General features: G+C 44.8%; 1 protein-coding gene across 1 annotated transcript in view; it reads left to right on the top strand.

The window, feature by feature from the left end:
* The first annotated feature begins 15,159 nt into the window (after window positions 1–15,159).
* LOC108579866 overlaps window positions 15,160–17,991 on the top strand; it is a 300,343-nt gene continuing 297,511 nt past the window's right edge. Inside the window, exon 1 of the mRNA XM_017943486.1 lies at window positions 15,160–15,502. Within this exon, the coding sequence (XP_017798975.1) occupies window positions 15,160–15,502 (343 nt within the window). The remainder of the gene's footprint in view (window positions 15,503–17,991) is intronic.

Here is a 17,991-nt window from a genome sequence, read left to right as displayed (position 1 = left end):
TGATTGAAAGTGTCGGGAGCTGCGACGAGGTATTTGTATCTTATTTCTTTTATGTTCGTTCGTTCGTTCGTTCGTGAGGTATAGGATGACGAATTTCGAGGAAACCGACGAAAAGAGACGAAATAAATGGCAAAAAAAAAAAAAAAAGAAACCGAAAAAAGAAGATTGTTACAGAAAAGAGAAAGGCTCGTTGCTCATCCTAAAGGCTTCGAATTACCGTAGATTTAGGTAGCTTAGGTTTTTTATACGAGAAAGAAAGAATTAAGTGCCCTGGCGCTGATAGGCTTATATATACATAGGTTCTCGTGATCGTCCAATCGCGTGCAGGTGCAGTATTCGATCGTTGTTTAATACCCCGTGTTGTCATCGAATCGCGCCGCATTCCTCGTACATTACTTCGACAAATATAATTCTCCATTCTAAAGTTGCTTTCAATTATGTTACCATTTTGCATGACTGAGGAGAAGAAGAAAAAATTAATAAAAATACAAAAAAAGAAAAGAAAGAAAGAAAGAAATATACGACCATCGGTAAAAACATTTGTATCGTAGAAGCTTTGGGGGGGGGGGGGCAACGTTAGAATTTCAAATGGATCGTTTAGAATGGTATAAGGCAAAACCGCTTGTCGCGGTGATAATTAACGACCAGAATATAGAAGGAAACGCGCGATTCGATGACGAAATCGTGACTTTTTACGTGTTACGACCAACTGCAGCGGCAGTGGCGACGAGTTCGTGGTCCGCGATGAAAACATTCGCATGGCAAATCGGATTCGTCGGAGATCAAAGACTTGTTTTCTTAAATTAGAAGATGCAAAGCCAGACACACATACACACACACACACATACAAGTGACATTTCGAACCGCCGTTTGGTTCCTCCTTCGTGGTTTTTTTTTCTTTCTTTTTTCTTACGGCGGGTAGAACCTTCGTTTACACACACTTTGTTCCAGATCGCGGGTTATTGCCTTTGTGTTTCTCGCGCGACTCGCGCCTCTCGTCGTCCTTCTCTCAAATGCGCCGCTGCAACGTGATACACACACAAACACACACACACACGCATACACACAATTTTCGTATATTGTAAAACACAGAGAGAAAGAAAATACAATGTACACGCAGGTGCAATTTCGCGTGCACGATTTAAAGAAAAGTAGAAAACAAAAAAAAAAACAGAAAAACAGCGAGTTAGAGAGATACATTTGGTGGCGAGAAAATACATGACGTGGGAGTGTGACGAAAAGAAAAAAAAAAACCGCAAGAATGTAGGAAGGAAAACGGAAGAAAATATATATGAACATATATATATATATATATTGTATATACATATATATTTATATGTAAGGTCGCAAAGTACCGAATGCGTAGATACGTCGATTTCAGCGTTATTTGTCTCGTCGCAGCGGCGATATTCACGACGCTTGTTGAATAATAAAAATTAGCAAACGTTGGCGAACACTAAAAATTAGACCACAACAGCCCTCCACGTTTATGTCTTTCAAAATTGGGTCATTTTGCTCGAATAGAGTCCTCTTTTACCTTTAACACGTTCAGGACGGCAGTGAAATTCAGGAAACTCTTACTATTGCCAGCGTTTCTTATCACCGAAGTGTGTATTATCGCCAATGCTTCATTTTTCAGTATGTAACTTGAAAATTTGCCGATCCACCAAAATGGCAATTCTTGCCGTCGTTCTGAACGACCCACTGATGGCTCATGTCGATAAACACAGGTGATTCACGTGGTCCTGAACGTGTTAAAAAGTGACTCTCGTTTCGGTTTCGTGATCTACGATCTATTCACCGTCTCTAAATTAAGAATGAGAGTTTCGAGGCTTTATTGGCTCTCGAGTGTAAGTCCAAGTGGAAAACTTCTTTCGAGGATTGCATTGACTCGCTCGATGCCCAAATTTCTCATAGTTGAAGCGAGATCCTCGCTCTCCGTGCCTAGTTTCGCGCAGTCTGCTGCAAAATGCCCAGTCTCCTTGCAATTACAGCACTTCTTTGCTAAGTTCGTTTCCTTAGGTTCCTTATTATCTCCTCGCTCGATTATCACGAATATTCTCACGTTAAAACAAGACACTTGCTCTGTAATCGACTTACCCACGCGTTTTGCTCCTTTGCGACCTTACACATACTATATATTATATATCTATATATTTTTACTTACTTTGAAAACAAACCTTTAATTGATTATTTATAATATATTCGTGCGTATGTTATATACATAAATATTATATCGCGGTGTAACGATTCGGAAGGCGTCGAAGCCTCGGCGATCTCTCGACGATCGTTGAAACGAGATCGCCGTGGCTTCTGCTCTTTCGAATTCGTCGACGAAGAAGACGAACAGACGTTCACTCGTGCACACGGGAGAATCTCTTTTGTGATACAGTCGGTGTACGATAATAGTTGGACAAGACGTTTCTATTTTTGCGAGCCAGCGAAATATCTCTACGCTTTGGCATCGCTCGACCGGAACGTGATCGCGCGGACAGGCTGCGCAACGCCGACTGGAAACTTGTCAACTCTAATTCCATTAGACGACGAAGCCGCGTTCGTCTTTATTCCGCCTGTCTCCCTCTCGTCTGCACGAGTTTACGTCTTGACAATTAGCGGATACCTTGGAGCATCGGAAGAAGAAGGGAACCATGCGGTGCTCGCGTGTACCGCGGGGCGAATTTCTTTGGCGTGAAACAAATCCAATGGATATTCCTAAGTAAGAGAATTTTCTTTTGCTATTTTCTGCGCGCGTTCGGAGCAGGATTAGAGGAGATTTGAAACTATCGATCATTCCATGAATTAGCGAATCTATCGTTGGACTTGATTCACTTCAATCCCTTTTTGAGGAACCGTTTCGCGTGGAAATGGTGCGCGCGCGCGAACGATCGACCCGGCTCGAGGATCGGTCGCGTATCGATCCCGCGGAGGAACCTCTCTCGCGGGATTTCTTTTTGTATTTTTCGAAAAGGGGACACCGAAGTCTCCGTTTGAGATTTTATGGCATAATAAAGGAGAGTTGTTGTGCAGCGCGACGAAAGAAAATAAGAAACGTGTGTCGCGTCACGATGTATATATATATATATATATCCGAGCTGTGGTGGTGAGGCTCTTTTGTACAAAAAGAAAAAAGAAAAAAAAGGGGGAGGGAAAGAACGATTGGGGAATTAACGTGGACTTCTCGGCAGGACCGGTCCATCGTCTTCTTTCGCGAGCTGACACGTCTGACAACTGAACGCGAGACATTCGCTCGAGCATTTTACGCGACGTTCAGAGGATCCTCGGATTTGCTTCTCAGTTTTACTTTTCCTTTATAATTCGCGCCAGCGTGTCGGCAGCTGCGTCTCGTCGTGTCCCGAAAGGAACGATTGGAAAAGGGGGAGAAAATATGGATCGATCCGACGAGACCCAGATCTTTTTGTTCGCGATTGCGATAGGTGCTTTGGTGGATCTTATCGGAGATCGGCGGGGTGAAGACGGGAATCGAAAACGTCAAGACTAACTCGACGAACGTGGAGAATTCTAAGAGAAGGAGGAGAAAACGACGAGGGAAGATAGCGTGTAAAAGTTGCCTTAGCTTTTGTACAAGTTGAACAGGTGGAGAATGTGAGAGAGAGAGAGATTACAAAAGAAAACTGACAGAGAGAAAGAGAGGGAGAGAGTGAGAGTGAAAGAGAGAGAATGAAAGAGCGAGAGAAAGAATGGAGGAAGAAAGAGAGACGAGCTATTTCGTAACGTGATCGATCGAGAACACGATCGATGCTCTGATGCTCCGCGATGACAAAAAAAAAAATGAGCGATAAGAGACGATTTAATCTAGTAAGATATTCCAATACGAGGTTGTCGTGCGAGGGGAAGAGGAGCCTTGCCGCAAAGAAAATTCTCTGCGTGTGAACCGTTGATAATCAAATCGTATCGATAAACACTTAAAACAGAGACAACCAACGCAATTTCTAACGAAATAAAATAGCGATTATCCTGTTAATAATAATAATAATAATAATAACGATAACGAATAATAGTCTGCGTGCGCCGATTTTTTTTTTCATGGAACTTGGAAACATATATATATACGTAATGTATACATTTCGGGACGCTCGTGGACACTCACACTTTTTCTAATATCGGCAGCAATATATTGTATGTAAAGAAACGAAGGAAAAAAAAAAAAGGGAAAAAAGGTGAAAAATAAAAATACTTAGCGATTTAGCTACGGGCAGAACTCTCAGGTTCCAGTTAACTAACGAGATATTAATTAAACTAAATAACCATTGAAACGAGAAATGTGTCGTACACAGGAGTAATATTTAAGCGTTACGATACGTCCTTTTTATCGTGAGACCGATGAAAACCACGGATCCGATTCCTCTCTTTTGTCGATGCTAAACGATTTGAGTAGAGACAAACAAGCCAATAGGTAAAAAGTAAATAGAAACTAGCAGACGTGGAGAACGGGGGATGGAGAGGAGAGCGCCGTAGACCAATATATTGTTACCGTAGGCATAAAGTAATCCTGTAAAATGGAGTTTCTCTTGACGCCTCTGCGCCGGTTACGGTGAGAGAGAGAGAGAGAGAGTTTGCGTGTAGAGAAAATGTGTGCTTTTGAGAATGAAAGAGAAGAAGAGGGGGAACGACATAGGAAACGATCGTGTAATGATCTTCGCAAATTTACCCTCTTGTCTGCGTCCAAAATTCAACAAGTGTATCACATCCTGGCGATTTCTGCAGATCTGTGTTGCACAGAATTGGGCATTATTTTGTAACCGGCTGTTCCGTTCGACGCTGTATAAACGAGAAAGGAATAAAGGCGAAGACAGTTACATCAGAATTGCAGAAAATCAAGTTTATCCGCAACGACGAACCACGGCGGAAGAAGAGAAATTTCCTGGCCCGTTCTTTCAGAAAATCTTGCCCAACTCTGTGATCGCCGGTCAAGCTCTACTGAAATCACGTTTTACAAGGGGAATTGCATCCCGATATTTCTACGGATATTTCGACCGTTCGCTACGTCTTCTTCACGCGGGAGAGAGAGAGAGAGAGAGAGAGAGCACGGTTTCCAGACGATTTCGCCCCCTACATCGATCGTCCATGTAGAAAAATAAAAGGAACTTAAGGGGTAGGAAGAGGAGCGGGCAGTCTCACGCGAGAACGTCTTAAAGTCGTGTTCGACGGTCGGACAGATTTCGTGTACGTCCATTTGGATCCTTGCCAGCCTTTTTCCTTTCTTCGTTTTCTGTCCACGTATATACATCGCGCGCGAGAATGCTAACGCGTCGGCGGAGAGACCTCGCGGCGACGACTGTGTGCGAGTGAAAAAAGGAAAGGAGGAGAAACAAGGTAGCACGATCGTGTGCTGCTGCTGCCGCTTCGCGACGTTCAACGCGATAATCGCTGATCATTAAACGAATCGGTTCGGCGAGAATGGATTCTATTTCGATGGGATATATTACGGAGAGGGTGGGAATGGGTGGGCTCTGGGGCAGGGGAATTGAGAAAAACTCACGAGGGGTGGGGGCGGTACGGGTAGGGAGAGTATGTTACAAAGAGGAAGGAGAAATAGATGAGAGAAAGAGAGAGAGAGAGAGAGAATACACGATTATTACGTTATTACGAAAAGAAAGAAGAAGAAAAACGAAGTGTATGCTGTCCCACTGTGATAAAACTTTTTGTTTTTGCATGTAAAATAATATACTATTATTGTCATAAGTATATGGAGACGAATGGAAAAGTGTGAAAATGAAAAAAAATACCAAGTGAAAAAAATATACATATTATTAAAAAAAAAAAAGTATATATATACGGTGCATATATATAGATGTATGCGCCGAGGCATGCGCGATCTTAGAACGATCTATGTATGTACCTATATATCTATATATGTGCAGGCACACACACTTACATTGCGACACGTGAACACTTACACGAATACACTTACGCGCACACACATTACACTTGTACGTGACACGAGTATACATATATTGTGATTGAAGTGTGCACGCAGTAAAAGTGCATGCTACTACAAAGAATACAAATTTTAATTATCCGACCGACCTGTCTTCATGCGCTTGCGATCGATGGACAGAGAGAGAGAGATAGGTGTTTCGTGCGATCGTTGGTCGTTTCGGCGGTGCAATTCCAGAGCACGTTTCTTTCCAAATTTGCGAATTTCTCCGACCGGACTATTCCGATCCTCTCGTGCTCGAGGGATCGAGGGACGGAGAGTGTGTTTTAGATGTTAAGATCGATGTGTAACGTAAATTTTTGACATAGTCCTCTCGCGGACTGCAAATTCGAGCTTGGAGATATATGTGGAGGAGGGAGTGACGGAGAGAAAAAAAGGAAGATTTGAAATTGAACAAAAGCATAAATTCTTACTCCTCTATTATTATTCTCGTATAACAATGTTTTGCTTCTTTTTTTTTTTTTTTAGAGTGTACTCGGTTTTTCGTTTTAATTCGGGCGCGTGGAATTTCGATGGAATTCCGGAAGGTCTGCCAAGTGCATGAAAACTCGGCGGTTGCAAATGAATGTTTACTCGCTTTTTCGCGCAACGGTCATCCTCATATTGTACCGTTTATTTGGTAGTTCTACCATGTAAAACCATTTATATTTGCATATGATTAATATGTTTTACTTATAACACTCTGGCGTTCCACGTTATTTCAGCCCACCCTGGTGCCGCCCCGACCTATCCCTATTACTCCGACGTATCCGAGACGTGTACACGGGTAACAACCGTGCTAACGATTCACCGCGGGGAGGAATTGTCGTTAATGAGGCTCGTAAAGTAGCATACCGAAATATCAATCTACGTCTCTTGGAATTTCCTTCCGCCGCGTGCATACGAACTCGATTCACGAAACCAACAATCTGTTACCCAGAAATTTGCACGTTGAACACAGTTGCAACAAGCTCTAAAATTAGTCCAATTCTCCAACCCGCAGAATTGTTATCGGTCAAGGTGAAACGAGACTGTTACGAAAAAAGAAAAAAACGAAACCGTGAGAATCGCGTGCGAAAGAGGGTCGCGAGGTATTCGTAACAATGTTGCAAAACGATAGAAATTGCAATTGCTGGGTGTGTGCGCTGGTCACACAGATGGAAGGTGCGACGAGTGTAGAAACGGAGTTGGTGTAGGGTAACGCGACGAAACAAGGTTCGCGATTGGCAGTGTGCATCGCCACGGCGAGCTTGCGCGCCGCATTGCACGGCTGCAGTCGAGTCATTATGCAGGTACTGGCTGTCACTTCTACTCACCGTAACCGCAGACCGACGTTGACTATCGTCGAGTTCTCTATGGATCCGGGCAGCTCTCTCTCTCTCCACGGTTTCGTCGCCCGATACAGCGGTAGACCGCTGAATATATTACAGCTCGTTTAAACCTGATTTCTAATGCACCGTCCAAGTGTCAGTGCGTCGACACTGATTCACGGAATTACCTTCCGTTTCGTTACTCGACTCGTTCGACACTCTTCGATCTCTACTACTGCCTGCCGTGTTCCTTCCTTCTCCCTTCTTTTTTTTTCTTTATTTTCGTCATCGGTGGTTCTGCGAAGAAATTCGCGAGGATGCGCGATTGGAGACGTTTACGGGGAAGGGATGGTTTATTACGGGGTGAAATGGAAGGTATAGTATTCTACCGGGGCTACTTTGTTAGGTGCATTCAGATTTTGTAGTCACTAGACCCTCGCGTGATATCAGCGAATACCAGTGTTCGCTGGCACGCGACTAGCTTTATGTTCCAACGGGGGACGTTGCCTTTGGAACAACGGTGATAATTGTCTGGTGCATCGAAACTTGTCGAAAAGAGAAAGACAGAGAGAGAGGGAATAGTGTGTAGAATCGAATATTAGCCTTGTACCGATAAAAGGTAGAACAAGAGAGATTCGATGGTAACAAAGGATCCCTCGCGTAGATCTATTCACGGTGTCCGAGTGGAATTTATCGTGCATAAATTTACGATCGTTCCGGTTGCATAATTTTTCGCTTTCGAGTCATTCGATCGGTCGTAATTCACGCGTGTGTGAGTATAAGTCATCGTTACTCGTCGAGGACTTTCTTCGGTGGCTCTCCGGTTCGGATATTCTAAGTCGTTGAAATAAAATCGATACTTCTCTCCCGTGATTTCGCGCCATCTTCGATACTAACTTCGTCACAATTCGATCGAGACATCCGACGGCTGTAAATTACACACCCGGGGTTCACGGATGCTTTATACTAAATCGCCAAATTCGGAATTGTACGATCAGATCGCGTGACTATCGCTCTCTGACCTTTGAAGCTGCATTCGGAGTCCCCTCTTTACGATTCCACTCGCACACACGCGCGCGGTGTTCTCGAAATAAACGTGGAGATAAATGTTACAGTCTCTTCGAGTCGATGGTTCTCCCTTATCGACCCTTTAAGAAATCGACAATTATACGGTAAGTTTGAAGAAAGCACAAAGGCTCTCGCGTGTTCCCTAACAACGTTCGCCTTCTTCGGTTCTTCGTTCGCAAGTTTTCTGCCGGTTTCATTAGCTTTTCATCGAATTACACGGCAATTAACGCGAAATAAGGCTCCCCCGACGCAACTTCACGATTTCCTTCCCCGCGGCTGATTATCCGTGTAAGTGCTGACTCGAGCTACCCTGAAACCGACGTGGCCCGTTCGACCATACTCCAATTTCTACTACTGTCGAATATACCATCGCGTCTGACCAATGCCGCGGTCCTACCACTGCCTCCAGTTGGAACTGCGAGAATTCAGCCTCGTCGGTGAATCTGTCTATCCTCGTTGCAGTCTTGCATTTTCAAAGGAGTGAGTAGCGAAGGTAAATAGGCTACTTTTCTACATTCTACGCTTAGTTTCGTACAATTTTTTCTTTTTTAAAGTCAGACGGAAGTATTGATATTTTCTTCGTGGCACATTGGACACTCGTGTTTTGTATACTTTTACTTACAGTTGAGGTAATTCGGGGTGTTAGGACTGGATTCACGAGATTGATGTTAGATTTACAAGCTAGATAAATATAACAAAAATTTTACTACATCTGTTTAGTTTTAGACCTAAGTGTTTATTAGACGACAAAAGGCCCTCCGGTCCCAAGCGGGGTCGCAGGCAATTTTCGAGCGTTGCGTTGGAACGTTCTCGACTTAGAATAGCGAACCTTCCTTGTGTATAATAAAGATTATAGTTTAAAATAAGAAACATTTCATTATTTCATAATTCACAAAACCCATAATCCAATAATTGATTCAAAGATACCGAGTTTTTATCGAGATGGTATTTGAAAGCTGCCAGAAAAATGGGGAAAGGTCGTAAGTTCGTGCCGAAAGCGAAAAATATTCGAATGAAAATCGAAAGGAATACTACTACTAATAAAATTGTGGAATGGCCTTAATTTATCAAATTTCAAGGTTCGTTGGTAATATCGATCTAAATTATAAAATTCGACGCGAACTTATGGGACGACCTAATATCTGTAAGGGCTGTCTGGTCTAAATAATATTTGTCAGGATTTATTTAATAGTCGTTGACGCCTCGTTCCTTTCTGGTCCGTCCTTATCAACTACGCGCTTCCTAATTCGTTCTAATACGATCTCCCACATTCTTATTTAACGCGTCCTTATACACGAGCCTTGACGCTCCTTTCTTGCCTCCGGGAAACCCTGGCACAGGTTTCTACTTTAAGAGGGGGGTTACGGAAGGTGAGGAATGGTGAAATAAACTCTTTTATATATATATATCTTTATCCCTTCAGGCTCTCCTTAAGAATGCCTCGTCTCGTTCCTTATTTTCGGGTCCCGCACTCTCCCCTCCCTCGCGGTGACGCTTCGTTCTTTTTTACGTCGTGGCGACGATTCCACTGTCCTTTTCTAAAACGACGGTTGGTCGCGTCTCCCTCTCGCCATGACTCACCCAGCCATATCGCTTACACTACGGAGCAAGGTCCTTACCTGACCCAGCCCTTAGCGCGTGGGGGTGTCAAGGCGTTGGGACCTCCCGGTCTGCGGGTCATAAGCCAGCGCGAGTCCCAACGCTCCCTCAACCATACTCTTGTGGTGACTGATCCGCCGGCGATCGGGTCCGACACGCGTGAATGCGTGTGGCGCGTACCGGCGCGGTGTGAGTGAAGCGTAGAAGAGAAGGCAGTTGAAGGTAGCGCGCCGAGGTTCGAGCTGGCTATGCGACGGTGTATACTTTTTTTCCTGACGAATTGATCCCACATATACGTGCCTTGAGGCCCCTCTCTTGCCTCCGGGAAACCCTGGCACAGGTTTCTACGGAGCAAGGTTGCCTGACCCAGCCCTTAGCGCGTGAGGGTGTCAAGGCGTTGGGACCTCTCGGTCTGCGGGTCGCTCGACCCATACTCTTACACATCTATTGATTTATTCTCCTTCTTCCTACATAAAATTCTAATTCTACAGCCAACTATTTTTCAATAATTTCCAAAAAATATTCACAAACATATCTGTTTTATGATTTACCCTTAACGCAATACGTGGAGGCACGCGCACCGCGGCAAGTTAAATCGCGAAACGAGTACACGACGGGTTCGACCCAATGAAATAATTGCCCGGTGCAGGCATAAAACTCGATTAATATTACACGTCAATATTAGGTCGGTTCTATTTAACGCGGCCAATCGAGTCGTGATTATGCGGACGGCGAGGCGCGGCATTTTTCCAACAGCAGACGTCGAATATCGGATTTTCGGGACGTCGCGATGAGAATTAATAATACTGTTTGCCCCGGCATTATGCGGCGCGTCTCGATCGTTCGTGAATTCCGGACAATCGTCCCTCCCCCCTCTGTCATCCTAATTGACAATGGTCGATTCACGAACAACGGAGCGGCACTCTCCGACAAACTGGAATCGCGTCGCCTTTCCTCGCGAAACTTTGGCCCCGCGGTTACCGCTAACTTTGCCAATTTGTTTGTTATTCATATTCGTCAAGTAGCTCCCTTAACGAGCCACTCGCTATCCTTAACAACTGCTATCGTTTATTAACATCGCCCGGCCGAACGAGCCACGACGATGGACCGGTGAAATTTTCAACGTTACCCCCGACCGCAGGGTTCGTTGCATGTAGAACGATGAAAATTTCACGGTCTACCGTAGATTGGTTCTCGAGTTTTAACTTCGGTCTTGCTTTCCACATGGTTAACAACGACTCGAGGAAGAAATTGTTTGCGGAGAATCGCTGGGAAAGCGGCGAGAGTAAAAAATCGTGCATGAATGAACGGTTGGTATCGTAGAATTTAATATAGAGTGAAGGATTTCACAGATTTGAGAAATTATCTCTAGTGACCCTCGTGTTGTGCAATTGTACGAGGCGAGTGTCTCGGCTAGAATGTTGCGGCTAGTTTTAGAGAAGAATGTTCCGACCTAATGCTCGAGATTAGGGTGCAAAAGAAAGTGCACGGCCACTCAAGGTTTTGGCTTGACGTGGCTGAACGTGTCCTGGGAATGCTGCGTGGTTTGCTTCAATTTAGGGAAAGGAATGGTGAAATAGGAAAGGAGAGAATGTATAGGTAAAAAAATTTATAATTTGGAGTTGTTAGTCGACTACTGTGTTACCTGAGTTGGACATTACGTTCTACTTTTAAGGAACTCTTGCAGCACATGACGTCTTAGTCCATTATTACGTCCATTTTTAGTTACACGTCTCGAAGACGTACCGACCAGTAAGTTTCAAAAATGTACGAAAATCACATTTCTCCGACGTTTTTAGCTCTTCGACAGATTAATAAAATTATGAATTAAAATTTATATTTCACACGTATTTTCTGAATAATTACGTCAGGTATGATTATTTTTGAAACAAGGGATACACAACCTACGTCATAGTTACGACAATAATATCTCGTCCCCTTTTAACTTTCTTCCTAAGAGTGTCTCTCGAGTGAAACAGTTAAACATTTCACGTTTTGCCCGAGTCTCACACGGGATAAACTGTCGAAGGGTTGAAGCCAGCGTCACATTCCAAACACACGTCGTTTCGGTCGTACTTTCCGTAGGCGTGTTAGTCGTACTAGTCGGAATTATTGCCCAAAAACGTATAAACTTTACTCAAATAAGTTTCCTCCAGCTCGCCGGGAATTAAGATATTCACAGACTTCACACCTCACCAGAAGTATGCCTATCGACAATTATCCTACAACAGCAACGATGTACGAGAAACTCTTTAAACCGTTTCAACCCTTACATCGGATACACTTGTAAGATCCACGAAACACCTTGCGAAGGTTATTATTAGCGACAGAGAGGCGGTGTAACGGCGAGAGACGTGACAGAGGTTAAGGGTTCGGATAGTTTTCAGGGGATGGACCGTTTGTACGGGGCCCGGCGGGCATTTCCGTGTAACCGACCTCGACAAACCGAGCGAAACGAGGTCAGGAACGGCGCGCACGAGGAGAACGAGGGTCGTTGGTGGGCCGGTGGCTGGTCGGCCGGCCAGGGGGTTGTTCCGGCGCTCGGAGTCCCTCGGATCCGCTCGGACCTAGTCGTTTCCATCAACTGCCGTGGAATCGTGTTACACCGACACGTATACACCTACACGTGTACATGTATGTATGCATAGAGGACGTTGCGAGGGTGAGAGAAGCGACCAACGCACACGTACAAACGTCGGCCCAATAACGACGGACACCAATATTGGGCCGGGCCGAACTTACGAGGATGGTACACGCAATGCATACAAGCGCGGCTAACTCCATCGACCACGTGGGGGCTGTTGGTGCAATCCCTCCTCTCTCTCTTCGTCCATTGATGTGAACGTTCTTTTTTTAAGAAGGTACTTGGGAGTGAAAATTGTTCGTCGTTTAGTGGGGGTGGAAAGAGAGATGTGTGAACAGGAGGAATGAACTTTGTGTGGGAGTTACGATACTTAGTCTCTGGACTGATATTGGGTGTAGAAATTAATTCTTTTCGAGTGTGTTTGCATAGTTGATTCAAAGTTGCAGAGTTTTTGAAAAATGGCCAAAGGTTACTGGTAATGATGGAAACTGTTTCGATGATCGATCTGTTTTTATTGTTTTTGAGTGATACTTTCAGGCAGAATTTGTTTGTGTACCTAATACAATGTTAAAGATGGTATACAGATTTGACCTCTTAACTGTGTTCCCCTTTGAAACAGAAGTTGCATCTCTCTAGTTTATACTTGAAAGGTGAGTAAGAATTATAAGATAACTGCTTTCTAAGTACGATGTATTTTACTTTCAGTACAGGTATAACAGTACAACTAAAAATGAACAATTCTTGGATAAATAGATTATTGTGCTTTTAGGCTAGATATTTGTGCTTGAGGTTAACAAGTAATACTTGAAATTGGTCTCGTAACAGCGATCCTATGTGCAACCGGTAAAGTTTCTTTCACGCCCAAGTAATGTCACGAACCCTACTTATAATTCTCGCTGTGAAACTGATTGTAAGGAGCTCTAAAGCAGAACAAAAAATTTGGAAGCTATTATACTTTAAGCGCTCAGTTGTAGGACGACGAGACTGTTTGAAGACTGTTGCAAGAGCGAAGGAATAAAGACGATTTCAATAATGCGTCAAATAAAACAGATTAAGAAATCACCTATGCTTTCTATTTAACAGCCCTCAAACCTCCAACCTGAAGCTAAAGCGTATCACAAACAGGACACACTTCCACGATATCTCAACCGCAACGTCGAACCTTTACATTAACACCCCGCCTATCCTACGTCACATCTAATCACCCCCGCACTACCTACCTCAACCAGGAACAACACTCGAGCATACACGCTACGTGCATCGGGAGAATTATGCCCGCGATTAATCATCCCTATTCCTAGAAACTGGAACCTCGCGTAAAATCCATACAAACCGACCTTTTAATACCTATAAGAAGAAAAACGAAGAAAGAAAGAAGGTGGAAAATCCTCGCGGAGGAACAACATTAACCCCGTTTCCCTCGGCGAATCGCGCAAATCAGGTACCCATTTCCACCCCCTCAGAGAGATCGGCACACGAGTGGACAGATACACACCTCTCCCTCTATATTCACCTGGCTAACAAAACGACCGGGGAGAGCAAGAGTGTACGTAGAGCGTCGCATGCAAGGACACGTACGTCTACACCAGCAGAGAGAGAGAGAGGAGAGGAGCGCCGCGGCGCGCCGTTCACCAAGCCTTCGGAACGCTCGGAACGCGCACACTTTCGCGCAGAAACTATCGTGTGTAAGTTAACGGGGGATGAGAGAGAGAGAGAGAGCGGTGGTAGAGCGCGAAAGGGGTGGGGGGTGGTCGCGGCAGCGGGCGCTGGAGAGAGAGAGAGGTGGGGGGAAGGGTAGGCAGCGCGTCGAGTCGGTGTAACGCGGTGCGGTGGTCATTGGGCGTCGGGACGCCGTGGCGACGCGGTCTCGGCTCGGAAGCACGCTCGACGAGGCGGGCACGCGCGCGCGAAGTGTGTTCGTTCGAAACGAAGCGACACGAGGGGACCGAGTGCGCGACTTTTGCCGCATCGTTTTCTGCAGCCACACTCTCTCACACAACCCCACCACTACTGTTCTCTCCGCGCGTACACACACACACACACACACACACACGTTGCTACACACATTACACACAGGACACAGAGGATATCTGACGGGGGGGTTGAATCGAGCGAGTCCGCGATTATACGCATGGTTTGATAAGTGCGTCGTTGTACCTCGCTTCGATAATCGTCCGATCGGTTTGTTTTGCAAGTTGTGGCTCGTGCGTGTGATCGATTCCGTACGCGGTGTTAGAGCAACGATCGTCCCACCGTTGAGAAGGTTACAACGTAGGAGGATGATTGGTGCGTCGGGACGCGGCTATCTTCTCCTCCATCGATCTACCTTCGCCTGAGGATCTTCTCTTATGTATATTCGTATTACAGTTGAAGTTTAATGATAATTCGGTGGCGTAGCTCGCTCGTGCAACGGCGGGGAAAAAAAGTGTTTCGCTTCTGTCGAATTGTACGGGAGAGTAAAGAAGAGGAGGAAGAAAAGTGTCCGGGTTTCTTCTTCGCGTGAGAAGGATCGAGTAGATAGAGGAAATAAAGAGAGAGAAAGAGAGAAGATAGAAGGAGTGGGAAAATACACGGCGTTGGATACAACGACGAGTGTCCAGTTTGTTTGGATCGGATCGAAGGTGGAGGAGGCGTCGCATGATGAGACGGACGACGAGAGGATGTCGCGCGGACGCCGCGGGATTCGTCTTAGTCGTCCGATCGGTGGACCAGAGGTGGCCATCAGAACCGTCGAAGAGGAGCGTGTTGAGAAGAGGAGGCTGAAGGGGAAGCCGATGCTGTATCATGATCCGATGAGACGAGTCATGTCACGTGTCGTCGGGACGCTGCTCTGGCGTTCCACGCTGCTGACCAGCGTCGCCGCGGCGCTATTCGTTCTCTCCTGCTGCTGCAGATTCGCTCGTGCCAGCGAATTCCCAGAGAGAGAGTGCTGCGATCTGATATACCCGCTTCCAGAGCCAACCGGAAGATCAACGTCCGCGCCTACGCCTACCGGAAGAAGCGGTGAGTCGAATTTTAACGAAATCGTTTACCTCTTGTCGTACGGGAAAATTCCATCTTCGACGAAAGTCGTATCGTGAAACGTACATACATACACGTGTTTCTGTACGTGTGCGCCTAAAGGACACGACGACTGTGTTGATGTTTTCGTCGTGGCAGGCTTTCGACGAAGACCTTCTTTGTTCCTGCGGCACAACTTTGCATACAGCCAGATGTCAACAGGGTTTCGCTGTCCGGAGAATCGTTCTCTTGTCGACACTGGCTCGCCACTGGTAGAGCTGAATCGTAAACATCGCGGTCCTTCGATCTTCCCCGCGCGTTCTCGCTCCCGTCCCGTTTTTATCATCGCCGAAGTGCCTTCTCTTTACGCGCAGAGTTACGATTCGACGAGAGAAAACTGTCGTTTACAGAGTGTTTCTTTCTATTCACTTTCCGAAGGCATGTTTACCATCGCCGATGTACATACAACATATACATGTATAGTGTATACATGGGAGGGTAGAAAACGAAGGCTGGTGTATTCGAAATATTCGACGGGTAAATATATTCCAATGTAGGCGGTCTTCCCTTCCGTTGTTTCTTTTTTTTTAGAAACACTCGTTTCGTCGGTGGTTTGATAGAACATTCCAGGAACGGAATGGAGAGGGAAGGAAGGGAAGTCAATAATTGGACAGGAACCAATAACTGTACCGTATAGCTTGGCCGTATTTTGCTAGCCACCGAGCAGCTATTACAATTTCCGTGGAGGGATGAGCGGATTATTAATTCAATTAGGATCAGTTATTAATTCAACAACGACGGTTTATCGACGCGGGTTCAATGCGGTGGTAATTTAAGTGGCGAAACAAGCGCGTAATCGAGTGGCCTGTTTTCATGTGGAACCTACCCTCCCTTCTACGCCCTTCTTTCTCGCTGCTTTTCTCCCGGCTCTTTTCAAATCCCTTTCTACTTTCAATTTCTTCCCTTCCCAGAGAAAAAAAGAGCGGGGAGGAGGAAGGAGCTGGCTTTCTTCCAGCCTGATTTTCCGCTAATTAACCGGCGAACATTTTCCGCCACATATTAATCTTCGTCCGCGCGCGTCGCGGATGCTCTAATAAACATCGAGCTAACCGACGATGGCGAACCGGTGGAAGGGAGACGGTAGCTTTTCATCCACGGAAACTCGTTGAAAAATATTCTTAGGGCTGTGTTTCGCGGATCGATACCTTTAATTAACTCGAATTTATAGGTCACGGTCCTTTTCAAACCATCCCGACTCTTCGGTATTCATATTCGCGGATTACAACTCTCTCTCTATCCTCGCAGATTTTCCTTTCCCCACTTTGTACGAATATATGCGATAGAAAGGAACGAAACGTTCCTTTTCTAAACCTACTTAACCATTCCGTTCTCTGATTTCTTTCGTTCTGCACGTAAAAGTCGCTACCGACAAATGAATATTCTTTGTTCGAGAATGGAGATCGCACAAGTCTGTCGGAGTTTCTGATAGATGTTGGAAGAGTTGAAGCGTATATGTTATTTAAGTGGTCTGTGTTTCTTCTTTTGTAGGAATACAGTTTTATTTCTGAACGCACGTCGCCTTTGACATTCACCTCGATCTTGTCAGTGACTCCCACTAATATTCCGACACTCTTTAGTGTTAGATTTATCAGTCAGTTAGATATAACAAATATTAGTGTTGAATCCTCATCCCTTTGTCCCTTGACTCCCATGCATACAGATCCTTATCCCAGGTGCCGTTTTGACAACTAGCTGCGCGTTTTCCACTTTCCCACCGAATTCCTGTCCTATCTCCGGCAGATTTTCAAACTGATGCACTGTACCCATTTCTTTTGTACCGAGTCTTTAACACTAAAACTACCGACCGGGTCAAAATCACCCATTAGCGACTTTCCAAAAGTGAATTTTTATGTAAGTAAACCGTGATTGGAAAATTCGATTCATACCGATGCAAATGGAAGCATACATGTAGAATATAAATTCGGAAAGTTACAAGCGATAATACTTACCAGTATAGAACACTCACGTTTTTTCGAAAGATGATAATGGGTCATTTTGGGTAAAAAACTATCAACAAATAAAGATAATTCGTAAAATCCACCGTCTAAAGTGATTCGACGACACTAGGAAGTATATATTTCTTTTGTATACGTTCGGAGAAATCCGTTTAGCTTTACCACCTCTGTTTAGAAAAGATCTAAATGTTTATGATACGTGACAAAAGGCTCTTCGGTCGTTGCGTATGAGCATTCTCAGTCTGTATACAGTGCTCTTGCCATCAAGTAGAAAAGTGAACCTTCCTTGTGTCTAATAAAAGTTTATAGTTTAAAATAAGGATTATTAATTATTTAACAATCCATAACTCCCATAATCCAATATTCATTACACTTCAAGATTCTATTATAGAATGAATAGAATATTAATAATTTTTTAACGACTTGCACGAGTCAAATAATTTTAGATTAAATTTGCAATGGCAAAGAGAAGAGATT

The sequence above is a fragment of the Habropoda laboriosa genome, unplaced genomic scaffold (genome assembly GCF_001263275.1).
Source record: "Habropoda laboriosa isolate 0110345459 unplaced genomic scaffold, ASM126327v1 scaffold2, whole genome shotgun sequence".
Classification (NCBI taxonomy): domain Eukaryota; kingdom Metazoa; phylum Arthropoda; class Insecta; order Hymenoptera; family Apidae; genus Habropoda; species Habropoda laboriosa.
Note: the sequence above shows the minus strand (reverse complement) of the source record. Positions and strands in the feature narration are given on the sequence as shown.